The sequence below is a fragment of the Typopeltis vanoorti genome, chromosome 18 (assembly GCF_054136105.1).
Source record: "Typopeltis vanoorti isolate ZY-2024b chromosome 18, IOZ_Tvanoo_1.0, whole genome shotgun sequence".
NCBI classification, from domain to species: Eukaryota; Metazoa; Arthropoda; class Arachnida; order Uropygi; family Thelyphonidae; genus Typopeltis; species Typopeltis vanoorti.
Window position 1 is genome coordinate 88,774,218 of NC_143566.1, and position 25,765 is coordinate 88,799,982.

At 33.9% G+C, this 25,765-nt stretch overlaps 1 protein-coding gene across 4 annotated transcripts in view; it reads left to right on the plus strand.

Annotated features, from left to right (window-relative positions):
* Adat1 (Adenosine deaminase, tRNA-specific 1) overlaps positions 1-25,765 on the plus strand; it is a 136,841-nt gene that overhangs the window by 62,956 nt on the left and 48,120 nt on the right. For all 4 annotated transcript variants that reach the window (XR_016549788.1, XM_090407944.1, XM_090407943.1 and 1 more), the window contains exons 7-8: positions 10,469-10,693; positions 19,030-19,208. Coding sequence is in view for 3 of the 4 variants with exons in the window: in XM_090407944.1 (XP_090264070.1) it covers positions 10,469-10,693; positions 19,030-19,208 (404 nt within the window). In the remaining variant the exon portion in view is untranslated. The remainder of the gene's footprint in view (positions 1-10,468; positions 10,694-19,029; positions 19,209-25,765) is intronic.

Consider the following 25,765-nt stretch of genomic DNA (forward strand, 5'->3'; position numbering starts at 1 on the left):
TATATGAGCTCTAAGGGTTATTCCCTCACAATAATGTTATATCCATCAGTGTTTCTAACAAGTAAATTATCAAAAGCAGTTAATATATTATATTTATAAAAGCTAGATAGGGTATAAAGGCCTCACCTACTCCCTCTAAGGGAATAAAAGGCGTTAGCTGATGATATAGCTGATTTATGATTGCACCCTTTCAAGCAAATTTTCTGCAATCTTGTCATCATATTTAGTACTGAACTAACATTAAAATAACATACTTATATTAGGATTCCTCAACCAGATTGAGCAGCATGTACCGTCTACAGAATTCCTATAGCAATCACATATAATCTACACACACATACTGTACTATAATATACTCCTACTGAAATTAGTTAGGCTTAGCCGCTCACACATTTGCTATCACTGCAGTTTCTTAAAGTTTGTGGGGTTTCATAAAATTAGGTATTCTTGTCCAAGATGGAGACAATTGATACTTAAATCATTTTCAATCTGTTATATCATTGCTATATAATTTTCATTACTTTTTGGTTTGCGGAGCCATCCCAAACATACTTTGTTAACATATGTTTGCTACCTTTTTTTTTAGTCTATAGCACTTGCAAAAGACTGCAAGTGCCATAGACTAGGTGGGGGTCCACTCTGGATGAGTGTAGTAATAATTCCATGTTATGTCAGGTTATTCTCTCTCTCTCTCTCTCTCTATAATTTATAAGGTTTGTATAGGTAGATACCAGTTGGAATGTGTGCATAAAAAATCCAGAGGCCTTTTTTTTTTAATTCACTTTTCATCTTTCTTTTATATCCCCCCCCCTTTGTCCTTATGATCTGCAAAGTATCAAAAAACTTTGCGGTTTTATGTATTCAAGCATTTTTTTATTTTTCAGTGATGAAGTGAGCATAGGAGGCAAAATGCAAAATATTTTGTGTGCTAGTAAACATCTCGGACATTGATGTAAGAATCTGTTTAGGAGGGAGACTTTTGCATTTTGGTGAAGTTGCAGGAGAACTGTATAGATATAGAAGAAATCAGATCAGCAGTTATGTTTATTATTACACAAGCATCTTTGTGGAGTCCAAAGACTTGTCACAGAAGGCCTTTGCTAACTACATCATCATAATGCTAATTATGGATATAGACCATATTGGTCTGTTTCAGTCTCATTATTCATCTAATATCCTCTTTTGAGGTCTGCCTGGCCTTCTCTTTCCAGTTGGTTTATATTTTATTAATTGTTTAGGATATCAGGTGTTGACTATTTGGTTTACATGTTCTATCCAATTTTATTATTATTATTACACCTTCTATGGAGTTGGCAGACTCATCGGGGGAGGTTCATTCAGCTGACAACATATTTATTGTATCGAATCTTAAAATCCTTAACACACTTTGCATTAACAACACATTCTGGTAATGTGTTCCAACCACTGACAATTCCCCATATAAAAAATCAACTCCTCACACCCCCTCTTCACTACACTCTTACATAATTTCCAGGGATGACCTCTGGTTTTTCCCCTCTCACCTTCTTTTCTTTTTATAATCTCTGGATTAATCTGATAAAATCCTCTCACTAACTTATCTGTCTTATCTCTTTTCCTCCTATCCACCAAACTCTGCAATCCATATTTTTTCAACCTCTCTCTCTCCATAGACAGCAGCCCAAAGTCCTGCTACTGTCTTGGTCACTTGCCTCTGGACCCTGTCCAATGTCTCCACATCACATTGAAATCTAGGTGACCAGATTTGAGCACAATAGTCCAAGTGCAGTCTGACCAGTGTTTTATACAGTAGCACAACCACTTCCTTATCCCTACATGTTAGAGTATTTCTTATCATAGCAGCACTATGATGTACAGCTTATGTTATGGAATACAGCCCGGTGAAACACTAGCAATATGTACTCTAAACTTCAGTCTACTATCAACCATCGCTACCAAATATCTTATCTCATCCACTTCCTGCAGTACAGCACCATCGATATAGTACATAGCCTTATATTTATGCACTCCTAAATGCAACATCTTGAACTTATTGATATTAAAACTACAATCCCACCCCTTTGTCCAAGTAAAAAGTCTATTCAAATCTTCTTGAAGGGAATTAACATCAGCAGTGCTACTTAAAATTCTTCCCAACTTTGCATCACCAGCAAACAACTGAAGATCCCCAGTCAGTTTTTGTTTATAACTGTTTAGTTTTTCTTCTGTTGATTTTATTTTTAGTTCTTTTAAATACCTTCATTACTTTTTTTCTTTTTTTTTGTCTAATGTGTATTTTGCAGTTCTTTTCATGAATCTCATTTCACTTGTTTTTATTCTTTGTTTATCTTGTTCGTTTACTCCCAATTACACTGCCATATAATAATGTAGAACTGCTAAAGTGTTGTCTATTTTCAAGTGTGTTTCTTCTAGTACAATATTTGGATTGAGTATTAGGCCTATAATCCGTAAAATTTTGAAGTTTTTAATTTTGTCTTTTTCTCCTTCATATGATATTTCACATCCAAGATAATTGAAAGTATTTATCTGTTCTATTGTTTTATTATTAATAACTGTTTTACTTCTAACTGGAGTTTGTTCACAAAATGCCATTGTTTTAGTTTTATCTATGGATATTTTCATTCCAAACTGTTCTACTATAATCTTTGAATTATATATTGCTCTTTGTATATATTGCCGATTATCTGATATTATTACCTGATCATCTGCAAATAATAGTCTGTTTATATTGTTCCAGGAAATTTCTATACTTGGATTGTTTAAGCTGTTCCAGTCTATTAATATTTCATTAATATAAATATTAAAAAAACTGTTGGAGACAGAGGGCATCATCCCTGACTTACTCCTTGGTTTATACTTTTTTTTTTCAGACATTTTTTCATTTATTTTTATTTCATTATCTTTATATATATATTCAATATTGCATGTAGTAAAATATTAGGTATATTTATTCTTTATCAAGCAGTATATCTTTTTACTTTGTCAAATGGTTTTTTCATAATCTATAAAAAAAAATGAGTTTCTAAATTATCTTTACTCTATAAGTAGTCTAAACAGGAAGCTGCATCCTTTTCTAAATTCATTTTGACATTCTAATAATATTTATTCACTGTATATTTTCAATTTTTCATTTAAGTATTCTACTATATATTTTGTAGCATGTATTCAATAAACCAATGCCTCTGTAATTAGCATGTTTTGTTTTATCTCCCTTTTTAAATATAGGTATTACTATATTTGTATTCCATTCTATTGGTATTTGTATATATTTTATTTAAAAATTTTAATAATCTCCGTGGAAATGTTTTCTGGCAAATTTATACAGTTCAGAGTTTATCCCATCTTCTCCTGCTGATTTACCATTTTTTATTTTACTGAGGTTGTCCTTTTATTCTTTTGTTCATTCATTCATTTAAAACATTTTGTAAGTTTTTGGTGTAATTTTTTTTATTGTTAGTATTATCTGTCCAAAGATCTGTAAAGTGATCCATGAATTCTTTTAAATCTATTTCACAATTTATATTTGCAGTTTCTTTTATATCTGCATTCATGTGTTTTAGTATTTTACATGCATTGGGTCTTATTTTGTGTATATCATTTTCTAGATATGATACAAATTTTTCCCATTCTAGTAGCAAGGCTTATACGTTGGTTAGACATAACTGGTAATTAGTTTATGGAATTAACAACGCAAATGAAGTATATTAATTAAAGGTAACTTTAATGAATCACTTCTATATTTCGGCAACGTCACATTGCCATCTTCAGGAACATAAAGATATGGTATGTGCACGCAGGCACTAACACAAAGCAAATGAGGAAGAAAGCAAGAAACTAATATTGTTCCTAAAGTCCTAATGGTGCCCTCTTGCAGGCAAATTTGGTAGTCTTGGCTGTTGGGCTGAAGTTCTCATAATGTAAGTCTCCCAAATTTGGGGTAGTTTCATGCACCCAAATTTGTTGAGGTTAGGAACGTTTTTTAGAGCTGCTGAAGATTCTTTGAATAATCTTTCGAAAGATTATCCTACCCCAAATTTGGGAGACTTACATTATGAGAACTTCAGCCCAACAGCCAAGACTACCAAATTTGCCTGCAAGAGGGCACCATTAGGACTTTAGGAACAATATTAGTTTCTTGCTTTCTTCCTCATTTGCTTTGTGTTAGTGCCTTTCGTGCACATACCATATCTTTATGTTCCTGAAGATGGCAATGTGACGTTGCCGAAATATACAGGGTGTTCGGGATAAATTTGACAGTTTCGTAAGGAAAAAGAAAATCTTCTTTGTATCTATTAAATTTAATGAATTGACAAAAAAACATTACAGGCAGAGTTAATTACAATACTATCAACAAGATTTACTCAAAATAACCACCATTAGCATCGATCACAGCTTCAATTCTGCTTCGGAACCTCGAACAAGCTGATGCTACAGTCTCCCTGGGAAGGGCCGCAAAAACTGTTTTAATTTTATCCATTAACTGGGCTTTTGTATTACTGGAAGTGCGATTGGTGTCTTTTTCAACTGCGCCCCATACAAAATAATCCATGGGGTTAAGGTCTGGGGAGTTTAGAGGCCAAACATTTGGACTGGTGAAGTCGTAGAAATTTTCAGACAACCATTTTTGACTTTTCCCAGAGGTGTGGCAAGGGGCCGAATCCTGCTGCCATACATACGGCCTACCATTGGCTACCCTTGTTATCCAGGGCTTGACTACAGTTAGCAACTCCACGAACAAAGCCCGAATTCCAATGCCAGGGTTCTTCAACACCTGTTCCTGCAGATTTGCGAGGAATTCTGCTGTACGAACGCAATCAGATCGTCTGCTAGGGATCTTTCTTCTTGCTACATCCTCGTAGTCACCATTGCAAGTCTCTAGTTCATGCCTGATTGTTTTTACTGTATTCAGGGAGCATTGGGCAGCAGTTGTAATATCCTTATTTTGATGGCGGGCATGAATCATCATGATACAAGTTATTCTCTTCCATGATTCAGGTGGATTCCAGCTATCCATCCTTTCTGACATCTTGTATATGAATGAAGAAGGGTCCAAACTTTTAAATGAAGAGAAGTGTGTGTTAATACATGTAACTTACGGAAAAATATAATTAATTATAAATATGTCAAATTTATCCCGAACACCCTGTAGAAGTGATTCATTAAAGTTACCTTTAATTAATATACTTCATTTGTGCTGTTAATTCCGTAAACTAATTACCAGTTAAATTTTTCTCAGGTTTCTCTGTGTCTCTTTCTGGTTTCTCTTTTGGCTGTTGCTCATCTTTTTTTATATTCAATTTCATCTTATTTTTTTAAATTTTTTTTTTTTTGCTACTTAACCATCTTTTCAAGGCCAGCTTTTTATTTTCAATTATTGTTTTTATTTCATTGTCCTGTATATGTAATTTTTTTATTTTAATGATATTTTTTGTGTGCTCCTAGACTTTCGTATGCTACTGATGTAATAATTTCTTTTATATTATTCCAGTCTTTCTCAATGTCTTCATTTCCTTGTATTTTTTCTAAACGGTTATTAATTCTTTGTTGGTATAAGTTTCTTATATTTAAATCATTTAGTAGTCTTACTTGTAATTAGATTTTGTTTCTCTAGTTTGTTTCTTTTTTGCATTTTTTGTAACCAATTTGGTGAAACTTTAATTTTGCCTGCACTAAATATTGATCTATTTCTAGCCCTTTCCTGACTTTAATGTCTAGGTAGGGTTTGCTGCTTTTTTCATTTGCTATAAAGTAGTCTATTATTGATTTTTGTCCTCTTGCACACCATGTATATTTTTGTGTACATGGTGTGCAAGAGGACAAAAATCAATAATAGACTACTTTATGTATATTTTTGTGTTCATTATTTTATAATTATTATATTATATAATCAGTCAGTCATTTTTCATTTTTAATTATTAATTAAATTAAGATTATTAATTTTTTTTCATTCTTATTCTGGCATTAAGATCTCTAGCTATAATTATATTGTCTGTTGCATTTACTTTTTCATATATTCCTTGTTAACTGTTTGTAAAACTGCGTTTTCTTTTTCTTTTCATTCTTTGGGGGTATACATTCCAACAACTGTTAAATTTGTTTTATTTAATTTTAATTGCACTTCTAATATTCTTTCATTCCAGTGTGTATAATGAGTTATTTTTACTTTAATTGATTTATGGATCCAAATCATTATGCCAGCTTTTTCATGTATTTGTTTGTCTACGTCACTATATTTGATATGATAATTGTTTCTTTTGGTCCTTTAAGTTTCCGTAAGAACTGCAATTTCTATATTTTCTTCATTTAACATTTTATCTCATTCTTCTTCTTTATGTGCTATGCTTTTAATGTTTTTTTTAGCATATTTCACCACATTTTTCTTTTTCCAAAATTTGTTAACCTTTTCCAATTTGTGTGCATCATTTTCCATGTTATCCATCCAGTTTAGATTTCATTGAGACTTAAAGTAATATTTGTTTCCCCATATCAAGTTACTAGCATGACAATAGGTATCCTGGTTGGTGGGGTTGCCATCCAACTTATGTGTTTTACTCATATCTGTCTCTCTAGTATGGATGCTTAGATGCTGATTATCACCGATGTTTTATGGAGAAAACACATCTAAATTAATAATTAACTAAATTTAGGTAATTAGATTATCTTCCCTGTTCTGAGACTCAAATTATATAGCCTGGTCAAAAGAATAGCGAGTTCAGCTGAACACCCTTTTACTACCCCTGCTGATATTCCATTGGAACCTATTGTCAAATCCTTGTACAGTTTGTGCAACAGCTCTAATACCTCCTCTTCATATACCTGAGTTTTTTCAGAAGAGGGTAGCAATGAACTTAATGTTGTATATAACAGGTTGATAGCTTTTAGCAAAATGGGTACTTGTTAGTTGAACAACCTAATTATTATGGGTGATTTTAATTATGGCAGTATAGATTGGAATGAAGAGATAGCATTTTGGAATTACAAAAATGAATTTTCCGAGTTCCTGAGAGATAACTATCTCAGGCAGCATGTAAAGGAGGGCACGTGAGGATGGTGAGTTTTAAATCTGATAATTTCATCAGAATTGTGAGTGGGGGTTTCACACTTTCCTCCAGTTTGTGAGGATGATCATGAAGTGATCACCTGGATTGTGGCTAACCATATGCAGACTTCTGTGAGGAAAGGATATATGTGGAATTATAAGGGCTGGTGATTATGACAAGTTTAGGAGACAGCTTGGAACTATAGCATGGAATGAGGAGTTGAGCAGTAAGGAAATAAATGCTGCTTGAGAACTGACAAAGAAATACATAAGTCAATGTGTGAATGTATTCCAAAGGCCAAAAGGCTGAATAAGATAGGTGGAAAATGAATGAATGAGGACTTAAGCAATGAAATCTGGAAGAAGAAGATACTTTTAAGACAGTACAGGATGAATAATGGTAATAATCAGTTACATGAAGAGTATAAAGAACAAGCCAGGAGAGTGACTCATTTAGTAAGGAAAAACAAAAGTGTAGTATTGGCAAATCAGGTGAAGACTAGAGTTTTTTTTTTAGATATGTGGCAAGTAGAAGAAAGAAAGAATGATCATACTAAATTGATGTTAATGGATGAAAGTGGTAAAATGGTAACTGCTGCAGAAGACATTGTTGAGGTATTCGTGATCAATTTATAAGCATGTTTCATCCTGATCAGGGTGGAATCATGAAGAACGTAAGTGTGGAGGACATAGAAGAGGATGGCTTAATTGTGAGTGAGCAAGAAGTATTTAAGGAAATAAATAACCTTGATGTCAATAAGGCAATATGATTTGATGACATATCACCACATCATAAGGGAATGTTCCAAGCAATTGGCAGTAACATTGTCATGCCTATTTAATAAGAGTCTTACAACATTGCAGGTTCTAAGGTAGTGGAAAGAAGAAAAAATTGTTCCACTGCAACTGATTCAATGTAGACACATTGAATCAGTTTAAGGTACAGTTGGATGAGGTTGTGTTCAATAGTGTGTACTTCCCACGATTAGTCTCTGACTCTGTGGAGGTCAGATGTTAATAATAAAGAGAAAATTTAGTGAAAAAAAAAAAGAAAAGAAAGAAGCTAAACTTGTTGTGTATAAGTAGGGTGGCAATATAATTTATCATCCAAGCACTGATATTTTTGAGAGTGGCAGAGGGGGCTAAAAATAATTAAAATTATATAATAGTCCAAAATATTTATTTATTGACTGACATGTTGGCTTTAATACAGTTCTATTAAAAGTATGTGTCCATATACATTAAAGCAGAATGAAAAAAAAAACTATTCTTTGATTATCTAAACATTAAAAAGTAATCTAAACAGATTAATTATTCTTGATAATTATTCACCTACTTTAATTAGTTTATTGGGCTTATCCATGTTTTCTACTGACTCTGTTAATTGATGGTCTGATAGCCTCATGTATCTCACAGGTTGTGACACAAGGCACACTTGTAAGAGATAGCAACTGAATGGTACACCAAGTGGCTGGCAGGGCTGCAACATCAAGTACTTCTCCTTCTACCTTACCTAAAGGTGTTAGCTATCCCTAACATGCACTTGTCTGAGTATGCTTTGTTTTTATCAGCATGCTATCTTTAAAAATAAGTGTTATGTTGCACCAGAGAAAGGTTAGGAAAAAGAATATAAGTTCCTGTAAGTAGGGTGGTGATATTTCATCAGTCAATGAAAGTCATCTCCCACCTATGGATGTAGTTGGCATTTTCTCTCCAGTAAGGAAGATATGTTTATGAGACCAGAGTTTATATGATAGCAGTGTATATTTGATTTGCTGACCTGGCTGGTTGAAGGGTGATGTCTCTGCACTTCAGACCAACAGTCTTTGTGATTGAATCATGCTAAAGGAATGGATGTTTGTGAATGTTTTTAAATCACTTACCCATTTTGAGCCCATCATCATGTTTATTAAGGCACTGGAGAAGATGTTAAATACAGGTAACCCTCATATAATGTGGTACTTATACAACGTAGTTTTGATATAACGCGATCTACAAATTGTAGTAACCCTTGTTCAACGGGTACTTATACAACACGGTTTTGATATAACACTGTCTACAAATTGTAGTAATCCTTTATATTTTCATATATTTTTCATTGCGCGACTTAAAAATCAAATTTTATCTTCATTAAATTTGTGTCTGCCCGTATCGGGCATGTAGTTATAAGTAGTGAATTTATATTTATATTAGGGGAAATACCCTTTAGCATGCATGTACGTCAATTGTTTATCATATAAAGTGTTTATTGTTGAAAATTGTCTTCGTTTTCTGCCAGGAAAGCATATTAAAAATCATAAGTGTGTTAATCTCAAGCTAAGCACTTTATTTTCTGGTGAGTTACATACAATATATAATGTTTTTTTTTTTATGTAAAAATTTATTTTTATGGTAATGGCCAATTAAAGGGCTTTGCGATATGGTTGAAAACGAAATTAGTGAATTAATTGACAGGGAAACAGATTTAAATGAGGAGGAACTGGTACTATTAACAAATGGCAGGGAAAGTTCTGCCGAAGATTCTGATTGTGATGAATCCGTTAAAGAATTCAGTTTAAAGAAATTAGCAGAAGGATTGAACTTGGCAAGAAAGTTAAGAAGGTATTTTACGGATAATGAACCCTCAATGGAGCGCTCGGAAAATTCATGAGACAATTGGATATTTGTTTAGCTCCATATTATGAACTTAATAAAAAAATTGCTGCATAGTGATAAGCGAGGTCTTATTACTAACTTCTTGATAACTAAATCAGCCAAAGTATGCAATGAGAATTATACAAATGATGTCCAAGTGATGACAACGTCCGGCCACTCGTAAATAAAGTACATCTTCAAAATGTTAGTTTTGAAGAAAGTGAATGATGATTAATTTGCCTACAACATTTATACATTATGTGCAATGAAGTTTACATACAATTTGTAATTTTTATAAGTTTGTACTATGTATTTGTTTCATAGTTTATATGTTTTCTTAACTTACATGAATTATCTGAATGAAATAAAAATATATTTTTGTTGGATATGTCATTGTTGTTTATATAATTTTAAAAAAATTTCAGAACATAACCGTACTTTTTTCTATGTGATCTAAGTCTTGCATGACATGATTTATATAACGTGCCATTTCTATGGAACCTAACATCCATGTTATACGAGGGTTTACTGTATATCGATATGAAATAAAGTTAAAGAAAGACATTCATAATGACATCTGGAACGAATCTTCTTACTGAGTATTTGAGTAATGATACTAACTATAATAGCAATTTTTCATCTTTTATTTAGTATTGTTCATCTTATATTGAAGCATGCAGTGAATGAATGCTGGATAAATGAATGATTATTTTTTATTGCAAACATTAATATTGCTGATTATTCTTTTTTTTTTTTTTTTTTTCTTTTCTCCCTATTCTGCCTTTTTGGTTGTAGGACAGGAGCAAAATGCGCACCTGATGGACCACAAGATCCAAAGGGTGAAGGAATAAATTATCATATTACGGGTGCATTACGAACCAAGCCAGGTAGAGGGAGTATTTCACTTTCCATGTCTTGTAGTGATAAACTTGCCAAATGGAATGTGTGTGGAATACAGGGTGCTCTCCTGTCTCATTTCTTAACTGATCCTTTATATTTATCATCAATTATAATTGGTAGGTAAGTTTAAAATTGTTTATTTATATTGATTGAAAGCATTGTCTTGTACATTTTGCAATTTGTAAAGAGAGAATATGATAGTTTGTGATTTATATGGCAGATGCATTCCTGTGAAATATATTAATTCAAAACAGTTAAATCAACCTTACGTGAAATAAATGAATGAAAACAGAGGTTGCATTCACAGGTCATTTCAGCATATGCATGCATTCGTGCAGAGGCTTATACATATATTCATGAAAAAAATTTTTTTTTAAAGGTTGTAAACCTGTGATACATTAAAGTATGGCATTATAAAAATGCTAAGTGGAATGATGTCTTCAGTTTTTATGCCTCATATCTTTGGCCAGGGTGCTGTTCTAACATTTTGACCCAAACATATGAACCAGATGTGTTACTGAAATAATCCTCATAGGTATGGAAACATTTATTTATCCTCATTCCACTCTACAAGCCTTGGTTCTCCAAAAGATGCACTATGGCTACAAGTGAAGAATTGAGCTTGTTGCAACTGGCTTTCATCCAGAATGACATCTTCCTTTACTGACTAAAGCACAAAATACCTGCAAGAAAATTATCAACTCATCCAAAGTGGATGTTGAAAAAGCTAAAAACAAGAAACTTCCATCCTGTCCAAATGGCAGACACCTTCTGGTTTCTTGACAAAGCCATCAGCCATAACTTCTGTCCATCACTGCTTCTGCCACTGTTATCAGATGGTTCTATTGTATCACCACCCACAGAAAAAGCTAACCTCCTAGCTTCTTACTTTTCCTTTAATTCTTGCATGGATGACTAGTAAATGCTCCCTTTTTTCCAACCATTCCAGACACTCACCACACAGCAACCTCATTGAGCTTTTGCTAGAAAGAGATAAGAAGATTTTTATCCAAATTAGATACAAAGAAGTCTCCTGGCCCTGATGGCATATCTCCAATCGTTCTAAAGGTGTGTGTGTGTTCCAGAGTTAACACCCATTCTGTGTCACTTTTTTATGCTTCATATTTTATATTTTACTGCTATCTATCTCACAGCATGGAAATTAGCTCACACACAGCCAATTCCCAAGAAGAGTGACAAATCCTTACCATCTAACTACCACCTAATCTCTCTTATATCAGCATTCAACTCCTGTGCTGCTTTGAAAGTGCTCAACTAATAAATGATTTCCAGTATGAATTCTTTTACTCTCAATCAACAGAGGATCTACTTACCTAGATCGCTCGTATCTTGACAAACACCATGGAAAAATTTGTCGAGTCCCAGGTGGTTACTTTCATAGTCTGGCACAAGGGTCTATTAAGTAAGCTACAATTATCTGTCTATTCCCTGACTTTTAACTGGATTGCCAGTTTTCTGACTGGATACACACTAAGTGCAATGGTTGAGGTCCTTCTAGCTATGCAACTGGAGTTCCACAGGGCTCTGTTCTGTTTCCCACTCTCTTCCTTCTGTATATTAGTGACCCACTCCAGTTGACTACAAACCCCGATACACAGCTTTGCTAATGACAGTATGCTTCTAGGCTCTTCCTTCTCATTCAACAAACTATGTGCTTCACAAAGCACAGTTTGTTCCACAAGTAGGTTCCACAGGGCTCTGTTCTGTTTCCCACTCTCTTCCTTTTGTATATTAGTGACCTACTCCAGTTGACTACAAACTCCGATACACAGCTTTGCTAATGACAGTAATGACAGTATGCTCCTAGGCTCTTCCTTTTCATTCAGCAAACTATGTGCTTAATAAACAACCATAACATGCAGAACAGCAAACTCTAGTACACTAAATTCTGATCTCTAGACCTTTTTTCAACAGGATCTAGACAATCTTGTCAGTTTCACTGCTAGAAAAGCATCAAGTCTGATGTTATTGGCTGTTTCTGTAGCCATGTGACAGATTCTGAGCTGTAATTAGGTCTAGCATTGCACTTCTTTCAGTGCTATGGCAAAAATTGTGGCTGAGGCTAATGGCGCTGATGGCATCTTTGTTGAGCCTTTTTGAAGAGAGATTCACTATGGTATGGAGAGGTTGAATTTGTGGTTATGATTTAGAATTGTACAGAATATTATACTTTTTGATATGTTTGTTTCCTATTTTCAAATTATTTTTGTGCAAATGCTTCTGAAATGTCAGAGAATGGACTTAAAGCTAGGGTTGAGGATCACTGAGATCTCTGATTGTAGTGAGCTGATGGTGACGTTGGTAGCAGCGAGGCTGACATGTGCTGCAGTGATCTGTTCTCAGTAGTGCAAGGCTGGCATATCTGTATATACGGAGGTCTTTTTTTCAAATGGAATTTAATTTTTAACTTGATGCAATTAGATATTAATCTTGTATTCCAACATCTTTTAGACAAGCCAGCCAATTTAGTTGCCTAGATAGATATAGTTTCGACTTATCATATTGTGTGGTACATCCTCTATGAGTGTTTGTGGGAGACCTAGGTGTTAAATTGGGATCTCTGTGAATTAATCTTTCCCATATTTTGGGAAGTTTCTTGCAACCGTATTTGTTTAAATTTGGTTTATCTCTGAGTGCTGTTGCAGATACAAAAACAGTTTTTTTTCTTCTTAAATTTACTGTGATGTAGCATGGTTATGGTGTTTTTTTTTTTTTTTTCCCCAGGAGATCCTGTGAGTGGTATCCAATACATGGTTCACAAGACCATGTATTGTAAGTTGCAGATGTAATTGCAGAAACACATTGCTATGACTCTAGAGTCATAGCCACATGTTTCATTCAGTATGATGTTGCCTTTGTGTTGTTAAACTTTAATAAATTGAGATTCCTAAGAATTCTAATTTTATCATCGTTTAACAGGAAAAACCTTGTAGGGAATATGCTTGCTTCTAGGTATGTGCTGTATGCAGCTGGTAAAATATAGATTACATTATTATAAAGAAAAAAGATTGTGAATATTTCAAGGAAGGAATACTTACTTGATTGTATAATGCCAGTGATACGTTATAAATTAATAATATTTTGTTTGAATTGATAATACAATGTTTTGTAGTATGACTTGCATTAAGCTGCTGTGAACAAAAGTTCAAAGTGCGCGGGCACCCCCCCAGGCAGTTGCGCACCCACGGCACGTGCAGAAGTGAGTGGTCAGAAAAAACAAATGATATGAAACAAGACCCACGTGGGAGAAATTATACACGTTGGGTGAGCTACATGAGTTATAGTGATTACCGATAGGGGAGATGATATAAGAGGGTTAGGAACCCCCCCACACACACAAGGCTTTTTTTTTTTCTCTTCTCTCTTGGCTGAGTCTCAGGTATTCTGGTGGGTAGACGGTTACACAGAAGAGCGTCTCTGTCCAGGAGTGCTCTGATGAAGGATCAGCAAAGAGTTCTGTTGGGAATCCCAAGGGCAGTAATAGGCTATGCCACTTACGAGCTGGAAAGGATCAGGCGCTCCTAATCGTACGATGAAAGAACACATCTCCATCCAACTGACAGGCAATCCATGGAAAGGGCTCAGCATCTAGGCAACAGGCTTCACGGAAGCAGAATCGCCTTATGCCATCGTTATATCTGGAATGGGCTAGTTATGCTGGATCACGTGGACTTACCTTTGGCCGAAGAAATCCATGTCATAGCACCAACTAAATGAATCGGAAGGGAGATCGATCAGAGAACGGCAGTCAGAAGTGAAGGAACAAGTATGAAGAACCAGTGTGTATGGTAGCTTTGAAAATTCTTTGTCTATATAATGTGTATAAGAAAATTAAGATGCTATAAATGAGATTAAGGGAGATTGAGGACTTCCATATAATTAAGTCAGGACTGTAGCACTTTAATATTAGAACGCATAGTGAGGTAACTCCTATACGGTTAAACTAATGTGTATGTTTTTGAAATTATTGAAAAGGTTTAGTCTGAGTAATGTGATATGATATGAAGATTAATGTGAATATTGCATTAATCAGTTTTGTCATATTGCATCAAGTTTTGTCAGTTTGTGAAATAACATATTGATGTTGCTTCTTGATGTCCTTACTTAATAAGGATACCTATAATTTCCTCTGATTAACATTGAAGTTTTGGATTGAGTTTCTTTGTATTGTAAATTGTATTAATGTGTCAAATAAACCTTTGCTATCTTTAATCTGAGTGTCTGAGTATTAGAATCCGATGCACCACTTGCAAAAAAGATACGAATCTAAGCAGGAGAAAATAGATTATGTTATAGGTCACGATTGCAAATCACTAGTCATTGTAGTACGCCTTTGAGATCACTTCTCGATTAAGACATGTTTAACTTAATCTAATAGCTTAGGTGGCACAGCTAAAAAATATAAATATTCCTAATGTTTGAAGAGAAGTGAGATTTCAAAGACTTTGCCACGCTGGTTTTGGCTCGACCCTGAGGCAATTCCTTTGTGTTTTAGAGGTACCACGTGACTCCTTAGGAAGGACCCAACGTATAGTACATATATCAATAGATTTTAAGAAAGCAGGACACAACAGTGTGCATAAGTTGCAATTGTTAGTTGTAATCTCTGAAGATGTCTACAACATATTCAGAGACAAAATATTGGAAGCATTAAAAATAGTTTTTAATCTTGCCTAGTGCTGTCAATATTCTGTTAAATCTCCAACATGATTCATGATGATCACTCATTCTTCACAAGTCAAGGAATAAAAGATCAAAATTGGTCGAACAGTGTAACCTGTACAACATTTGGTAACCAATAATTCTATCCTCTATTTTATTCTAGTTATTCAGAAACTGTGAGTTTCTGCATAACTTGAATAAACAAACCTTAAGCAATAAAAAGCAGCTATAATCCAAATTTTGTTAGTAGTTATCAAAGTGACCAGTACAGATGTCCAAGGAAGAAATGATCCTTGCAAAAGTCTCTCTTATGTATTTGCCAAAACTTTTGATTGTATTAATATATGTAGAGAGAAAGGTATGTTGGATAATTATTTAGAACCTATGGAATTCCTGATAAATATGTGAAAATAAAAGAAATGTATAAAGAAAGTAAAACTTCTGTTAATGCACAACTGTGAGGCTGGGTTTGTAAAGTCTGGATTTTTTAACATAGTGATTGGGTTATGAAAAACGTTACAAGGAGAGGAATAAAATGGAACTGCATATTGCAGTTGAAAGATGGTTTTTGCTGATGATAGTTCTAATACCTAAGAAGAGAGTGGAACATTGTGAATATTCAAGGTGAGATCATATATTGGAGGTATCTCTATGACAATTGCTAAGATCTTGAAAGGGTATTAATTATTTCCTATTTTTTTCTTTATCAACAAAATCTCCTCTTGGTTACAATCCATGAAAAATACCCCCCCGCCGGTGTTTACCATCTTCAATGTGAGTGCCTCTGCTTGTACTTTGGACAAACAGGATGTTCTTTTGTAAAACGACTACAAGAACTCTAATATTATATTAACCACAATATACCTGATAAATGTGGCATTTCTTGCACATCAGTGCAGATTTTGTTTTGAGTGAGTGGTTATTTGAAAAGAGTGCTGAAACACTTCTAAATGGTTCAAATTTAAATTGGAATGACTGTCTTTCTATTGCCAAGATTTGGGAGAGTCTCATCCTTATAAATGGCAAGCAGTAGTTTCCTCCCCATTTTAATTAATTATCATTATTATTATTTTTTAAATTAAATTTAATATAATGTGTCATTTCATTACCTAATTAAATTTTATTTTATTTAAAATCACTTAATTTTAAATTTGCACCTTAATTATAATCTCATTTTATTGCAACCATGTAGGTGTCATCTGGCATGTGGCTCAGCTCTGTAAATAGGATTAACATTTTTTTGTTGTTGTTGTTGTAGCTTCACCTTGTGATTATGCTGATGCACTGATGATGACCAATTAGTTTCTAGTTGAAATATTTGCAGTAATAAAATTACTATATTCTTATGAATACATGTGTCTAATAAACATAAATCAATATAGATGTTATATTTCATTCTTCAAATGCCTTAATCTGCCTGTATTTTGCTCTTTCACTAGTCTTTTGCATGGTGTTTTTTCTTTAAGCCAGTCTTTCATCTCTCATTTTATTTATCACCATATCGTTTTAGATTGGTTCTACCTACAGATTCTTTAATATTTTTTTATAATGCCAACTTCTATTCTGTTATTCTTCATTTTTAATATAATTTTACTACCAATGCTATTGATTTGCTTGGGGATCTTCCTGCTTGTTACTTAAATTCTCATATCTTTGATCTCTATTCTTTGGTTAGCTGTTGTATTACTAACCCAGCTCTGATTCATATATTAAAAGTGTTTTAAATATTATCATGTGTGTTGCTAATTTGGTGCTTATATAAAGCAGACAGTAATGGAAAGGAAATTATCAACATATTCAAAACCAATTAAATTAAACTTGCCAAGTAATTATATTCTTGTTTTATCCTATATCCAAGTGTAAGAAAACTTCATGCATAAACTTTGTTAGATACACTTAGATAAAGAATTAAACAAGAATATAATTTCTTAGCAAGTTTAATTTAATTTGCAATCAAGCAAAAAAAAAATAAAATAATAACGTTCTACATATTCAAAATTAGTTTTGAACAGTTCAAAAGGAAAATCTTGCATTGTGTCCAAATGGATCATGCTTTCTGGTCCCTTGCCAAAAGCTGTTAGGTTTCACATAGTCCAGTCTTCCTTCTACCTTGATGATTGAAGATGAAGTGTTTTGTACCTATTTATTTATATATTTATTATTATTATTCCTTCTACCTGTTTAGCACTTGAACAATTTTGATATATACATACTTTTCAATAGAAAAAGCCATTCTTAGGGCTTCATGTTTTTCCATAGATTCTTGTAGTGATATTCTCAGTTAAGTCCTTTTTACCATTCCAATATTTAATGTCTCCATGATTTTTCATCAGAAAGAGATGAGAAGAATCCTGTCCATACTGACCATCAAAAGTCTTCTGGTCCTGGTTTTTTTATATACTCTTCTATTTTACTGATATTTAACTTGTAGCATGGAAATTAGCTCACATGCAACCTCCATATGTGATCCTTTTCCTAAGAAGGGATACAAAGGGTTATCATCAAATTATTATCTAATTGATATCCCTTGAATTTTTTGCAAAAGATATGAAATATTTATGAATGTTCAGCTTTTGTACTACTTGAAATCCTCTCAACCAGTAAATGATCAAAAGATTGGATCTCTCAGTGTTGATGAATAGAGGATATTCTTGCTTATATCACTTACCTTTTGAGAAATTTTATGGAAAGGTTTTGTGAATCTTAAGGTTACCTGTGACATCTCTAAGTCATTTGTGATGACATTTGATGCAAAGGCCAGGTATTACATAATGGGTTCTCATCTTTTGACATCTGCAACACAAAACTTTGCAACTAATGGTCAAATAAGATCCTTCCTTTCACCTACAGTCTTCCTTCCATAATATATCACTGCCTTTTTCCAGTTGATTGCAAATCCAGGCCAGAGTTTTGTTGAGGGCAGTACATGCCGCTCTTGTTTTTCATTTAACAAACTTTGCATTACACAAATCACCAAAACTTCCAGTATATAAATGTCTATGTATGCAAATATAAATTTTCATTTCTGAACCATTCTTCAGTGGGATTCTGCACAGTGTTGTTAATTTCAGTGCTTGCAAAACTCGGTCCCATCTTGGAATATTATTTATTTTGTTGAGCTGACTCTAACCATCTCTCTTCTTGGTATAAACCTGTCACAGTTATTGCCTTCTCAACATCCTGGAAATTAGTTTTTCCTCTTTCACTCAATTTGTTATGTTTCTGAGCAACTATTAACTTTAAACATATCACAATTCTCATACCACTAATCCTTGACTGATTACAGAAAAGGGCATTTAGGTTAATTAACCCATTTCTTACCAGCATACTACTTGTGCTTTCACATGCTTGCTTGATTTGTCCATTAACTGGTGGGTTACTTGCAGTATACAGCCTCTCTTGTCAAGTCAGCTCTGCCTTCCTGTATTGTGGCTTCTTCTTACAAAAGAAAGTCTATCAAACCCAGTAAGCATAACTGCTACAAAAGGATATCTTCCTAGTTGGAGGATAGAGGAAATCTAAAGAAAAAGGTGATCAGCATATGCATAAGCAGTACAAAGTGCAAGCAAGAAGGATGACTAGTATGGTAAGAAAGGCAAAATCAGATTAAACAGGAATGAGCTAAGCTGGCCAAAGTAAATCACTTGCTAGCAAGTGGTTGCAGCCGATCATAACCAGTTTTTATTTTAATTTTTATTGAAATTAAAATAATTTAAATTTTAAAAAAATATTTTAATGTGCTTCCTATTTATTTATATATTTATTTTTTTTAGTTGTCCTTTTGATTATTCAGCTTTTTATCGTGCTGTTATTGATCGGGTGGCACACATAAAGGGATTTCCTGCTGGTTGGCAGCATGCAACTCCTAAGTTGACACAGTCATGCTTAAAGTTTAAGTATTGCCAAGAAAATCTAAAGAAAAAGACTTGTAAAGCTGTACCTTGTGCATCTGGTAAGTGTGTAATTTTTTTATTTATAAATTTTTTATGTGACTCTTATTCATGAAAGTTGGTAAACCAAAGGGTAGATAAGCTGAATACTCTGCTCCAGAAAACTAAATATGGAACCTCTTATGAGTTGCTATAGTAAGCAGGTCTGTGGTTTCACACTTAGTGATGAAATCGTCTGCACTTAAAAATATTCATGAAGATTTTTTAAGTAGTGGCATTTGAACCCACTGCCTGTTAGTTGACGAGTAGATATGTTATCTACTCAAGGCAGCTAAGCCAGCACAGTTAATTTTATAATTAATTGTTTTGCATTCAGTCTCAATATTTTTATTGAGATATCTTCTGTTTTAGAATGAAAAAAAAATTATATCTGTATTCTTATCATCATCATCATAGGTTAAAGAATGCATCACTCAACTGAACTGGACTCAACTAATCAGCTGGTGGCAATGTGAGTTTGATATCTCATCCAAGCAGATCTGAGAAGCTAACACTGAAATACCCAAAAGTGCCTAGAATTATGGGATGGAATCTTAGAAGAGCGACAAAAATTATCATCTAGAGAGCAAAATGTGTAGTGCAGTTCAGATTATTAAGACACTATGTGAAGGACTGCTAGTCTCCTTTCCTTTAGTGTTACACGGTGATCAGCATTCATTTTACACAAATTATGGACTCTGCAACTGGTTGTAGAGTCCATAATTTGTGGAACTGCTGGTCTCAGTTTCTGTGCAAGGACATCTGTGCTTAAGCCAAACACCACCAAGACTATACTGGTATTAAGAACATTGTGACTAGTCTCTGAAGTATTGCAAGTCCATGATGTGGAACGACAAGTCAGACTATATTCTTTTGATCAAATGGAAGAATGTAGCTATGGAGAATGCATTATGTTCAAGAAGTCTGGAATTTCTTTTGGTCTTATCAGCTAGCATCCTCTCATAATTAGTTTTGACCTTCCTTACCATACTAGCCACTCTTCTTGCCTGTGCCTTGTGCTTCTCATGAGCTTGTTCATAACTTTTTTTTTTTTATATTCCCTCCAAAACTTTAACTTCTGCATTTCCTGCTTAATGATGCTATTTATCCAACTCTTACATGATATATCATCCTGATTCTGGGTATATAGTCAGTTCTTGCTTTCTTCAAGCACCCCTTGACGATTTCCTATATGTGTGCTAACATCTCCCTTGCAAATTCTTATGCCAACTAACTCAGTTTGTTATAATCACCTGCTTTGTAATTCCACATATACCCATACTCAGGGGTGTAGTCCTAAAAGAAATAGTGCCAAGGCTCTACCTCAGAAACAAATATCCAGAGCATGAAGTGGGGCATTATTATTATTATTGCATCAGTCATATGGCAGAGAGATTGCCTTGTTTTCTGAAACGAAAATGACAAGAGCGGCAAACTGCTAATTTTTGATTGAAAGCTGGAAATGCATTATAAGTCTCATTATTATAATTCTTATAATTTATTATAATGAATTTAAAAATTTTGATAGTTTTAAAAAAGTACCAGGGCATCGCCCTGGTGCACCCTGGCCCAACTACACCCCCTGCCCATACTCCTTGACAGAAAAGTTTGCATGTTCAACAATTGCCCAAGTCAAGGCCACATGAAAATTACTTTCCCCAACCAGAGGTAGCATGGCAGCTACATTAGTTATTGCTAACTTATCTGATGCTATGACTCTCTGAAACCTCATGTATTCTCCATTGCATTTTGTTTTGGGTATTCATAATAATGCTTAATGGTATAAACAACACCAAGAGTAAAAAATATATTTATTAAATCGATAATATTTTACTGGTTTTCTGCTCAGCATCATCAGAGTTTTGATATTTACATAGATTCTCATCTATGTAAAAAAAATAAATAAAAAAAAAAGAATTATTATTCTGGCACATGGCAATTGTTTTTATTTGATAAACTTATTGCTGATCTACATTGTATTCTTTTCTTTGAATTGCTTGTTTTTTCTACATACTGATAATGTACTATTATTTTCATTTAGAAATATTAGTTGTTTTCATTAAAATTTAAAAAAAAAAAAAAAAAAAAAATCAGCTAACGCCTTTTTTATTCCCATATACGGGAGTAGGCGAGGCCATTTAGCCCTATCTAACTTTTGGAGACTGAGTGGGCAGTTCAATCTCCACTGGTACCCGATCAGAGACAGATGGCCCAAGGCTATCACTAATTAAGCGGTACGCAGTGAAGAGAGACGGCTCAAATGTGCCGCCATCTCGTGGTCCCTAACCCTAACACAATATATTTAATGTCTGAAATAATGTGGGTTCTACGGTCGATTTTCTTGAGTTTACAGGACGAAAAACCCGAGTTTCCGGGAGGTAAAACCTGCTTGCCCGTGCCAGAGATCGACTAACTCGGGAACCGGTCGAAAAAAGGCTTAGAAAAATTTCCTCTAGTCGCCGACTAGACTCGAAACCAAGTCTTCCTTCGTGCGGCCAAGCGCGGCGGTGTGCAAACGCCACATCCGCTGAGCTACACAGGCTCTCATTAAAATTTATTAGTGTGGTTATCATGTTAATTTCATTGTATGATCTTTATGCTACAGGCACCTTTAAAGATTTGACTTATCTTTCATGGGGAAGAATTCACTAAATTAACAGATAAGTTAGGAAAATTATCAATTTTGCGAGGTAAGCTTTGTGCTTGGATTGCCTTTTCAAAAAAAAAAAAAAAAAAAAATGCTGCAATGCAACAGTTAACCCTACATTTACTATCTTTAGAGAGACTATTTGGTTGCCTGGAACTTATGCAGTTTATATTCGCACAAGTTTTTCCTTGATACAAAACCAACTTCAAGCAGCTAAAAAAAATAATAAATAAATAAAAAAAAAACATTCAGTCTATTTCAGATCTTGAAAGAAAGATTTTTGCTGCTCTACATTGCAAATAACTATATATTATTTATTTGTTTTAGAACAGTCATTAATCCATACTTATGGACGATGCTCACACAGGCTGATCCAAAAATATGAATCATCATACCATAAGCAAAAATTTACTGCTGGAAATATTCTTATTATTTGGCCAGCAAAGTTTGGTCAATTGGTAGAGCCTCAGCTATTAATGGCTCACGAAAATTGTTAAGCAAGTTTGAGCGCGGTTAGTAGTTGGAAGGGGTTCAATTGTTCGATGCTGTTGGCACACTCTCCCTCAATGAGTCTTTGGACTCCCTGGAGGTGTAACATAATAATAATAATATTAATAATTAATAAATGGATAATTAACATATCTGGATACTTGTTGACTGATGCTGAGATCACTATGTTAGCTAAAGGTCATGATTTCATATCTTGATTTTTTCGCATAATACCGAATGTAGTCTTTCCGATCTTTCAAGTGAAGATGCTAACAAAATACACTTAAAGTTGCTGCTTCACTCTTTAGAAGTAAATTATTTCTATGCAATTTATTACTACTGTTGGATTCAGAATGAAGAGAAAATAAAATTATTAATACTCCCTTCAGAATCCAACATAATCCACCATGGCAAAGGCTACATTTGTAAATATTATTTTATGTAAATCTCTTGTTATAAACTATTATTCATATAATTACCTTTGAATTTTTTTATTTAATTAATTAATCTAGGATATGTATTAATAATGGAAAGGACTCTGCATAAAAATAACATTCAGATTATTTTATTTATTCCTATATTAATAGTAGAAGAATTTGTGTTCATCATATTTAATTATGTATTATTTGAATTGAAAAATATCCTTTTATTTAGTTTCTGTATGTAAAGGTAAAATGTTATGTAATGTGTATGCTTATGTACTACTCTAATTGTTGTCATGGAGACAGAGTTAAAAGTAGAAAGCGCGAGCGTGGTAACACGTGAATTATGGACGTGAGATGGAATTGATATAAGCTAGATGGTGAGAACAAGTTTTGGCAGGAAAAAGGAGTGAAGGTATATAAACGGAAAGCGAGAGTAAACAGAGACACAAGAGTAGGTCGGCGGAGTTAGCATGAGAACTAGGGAACTAAGGACTGAGTATAGTTGGAGCACTCAGGACAAGAATGGCACTCAGAACAGTGTAATAGAGATGAAGAAATAATTTATTAACAGCACGGAGTTAAGTAAGAGACTGTAGTACAAAGAATTAAGTGCTGTAATCAGATTATGAAGGATCAAGATGTAAATTGGCAACTCAGAACATTGATATGGAATTCTGAAGTCCATATCAATGTTCTGAGTTGCCAATTGTTGTATTCCAGAGCTTTCAAGGAAGATAAATGAAAGCTGATTCTGTTGTAAAGTAGTATATGAGGAATAAGTGAATTTTCTAGTGCAAGTGTGTCTGCATTTGTGATGTGCTGAAGTTAAAGATTAAGTTAATTTAAAGAACATTACTTTTGAAATGTGTAGCTCCAGTGTGATAATTATCTAAAGTTTTAAGTGTGCCTCAGTGAATAATATGTGCAAAGATTTATTCTGGTAAGAACAGTTGTACTTTATAGCATTTTAGAGTGAAGTTATAAGAAATTATCTCCTTCTGTTTAATCCTAACATTATATGCTGAATTTTGCCGAAACTAGAAGATTAATAGTCCCCCCCCCCCCCTTAAAGTGATAACTACCTCTTGACTGAACTATGTGATTTCTGACTAAGGGATAGATAAAGAATACAATTGTTAAAGTATTTGCTGTGAATTTCAGTGGTAAAGAACTTTAGAACTATCTTTGCCTATTAGGGAGAAATTAGATTTTGAAGCTCAATGTTTAATACCAAAAGTTAAGTGAATGTTATGTGTAGTTGAACTGAGTTAATTTTGCATTATCTTGTATCCAAAGTATGCTTATGTATATATTATATAACCTTGAATTAAGTGTTTTGTTTTATTGATTTCAGTTTGTTGTTAGCCTGATTATTTTCCACTGCACCATTCATAAAATTATTGGACTTAGCAGGAACCTTAAATGTTAAATGTAAAATTCGGCCTATATGTAAACATTAGACTGCTAAAATTAATTAATATTTGATTACACTATTTTGCATAGACTAATCTGAATATAGGGTGGCGCAGTATAATAGAAAATTCCCTATAATCGGATTAGTAATCAACATAAGATTAATTAATTTTAATAAGAACAACGTTAAAACAAGATGGCGGATCAAAAGCCAGGAAGGCCGATCCAATACTACCAAATTCTCTGTGCACTGCTTTCATTAAAACAAAAGAACCATATATCGGTTTCTAAAGTGGATAAAGGAAAAGCTGTAGTTGTAATGGATAAGGCTGACTAGGAGAGGAAGATAGATTGCCTTTTACAGGATGCCTATCATGAAATTAGTTATATAACCCTACCAAAACACAGATTAAACAATTAAATAAACTCTTTGATGAAGTTGTTAGCTGTTGTGAAAATACTTTGAATAAAAGTTTCGGAAAGATTCTTGATTTATATTTGTGTACATCAATTCTCTTCTAAAAATCCAGAAAGAAGTTTGTCCTGTAAAATCCATTGTGAATTATATTGACTCTCCCACATATAGAACTGCAAAGTCCTTTTTACATCCATTAACTGCCCATATTGGACACTCCAGATCATTTATCAAGAATTCCACACATTTTCTTGAAAAAATCAAGGATATTCAAATATAAGATTCAGATTTGACATTGTTTCTCTGTTTACCAACATTCCATTGTTTAATACTATTAGTTTTCTATATAATGATTTCTCTCCTGATGTGAAGCTTTTTGAATTTATTATACAATCAGGATATTTCAGTTGGAAAAAGAAGATTTATAAACAGATTGAAAGCACAGACACGGGTAACCCTCTGTCTTCACCCTTAACGAACTATTTTTTGAATCATTTGAAAAATATCTTGTTTTCATCCATTCATCCCCAACCCTCTCTCTCTTGCTATGTCAGTAATATTTTTGCCGTTGGGCCTCATTCTGAAAATGAACTTGCAATCTTCCTAAATTGGATCAAAAACCTTTGTGTACATAATTCCCCATAGAAAAAGAAAATGCTGGTAGTTTACCATTCTTGGATATCCTTCTAACTCGCACATTTTTTGGTACTTTTTTATCCAGTGTTTATAGGAAAGCTACCTTTACTGGCAGATACATTCATCAGACGTCTGATCATCACACCTCCCAAAAAATCGGTGTTGTGAAGTCATTAATTAATAGAGCACATAATATTTTTCTCCTCTCCTTCACACAACAAGAACTTTCACTGTTAAAACTTTACTGGAATTAATAATTAATTTCCATGTGATGGTACAGTAGCCGTAAGTCCCCTTTTACGGGGTGGTATGGCACCATCTAGTCCCCCCAAATTTTATCCGGGCTCCAGAACCAGCATAGCTGATGAATCAGGCCTATGGCTGGGTTAGTATTCCTGGCTGTAATCCGTGTATGTTCACTGGACCGGTTTGTCTGCTTGTGGGATGAAACACCCCAGATAAACTGGCAGAAAAAAAACCCTGCTGTCCATGCCCAAGACCGGCTAACTTGGCTATGGCTGAGGAAGATCCTTAAGCTCCTCGCGTCGTCAACGG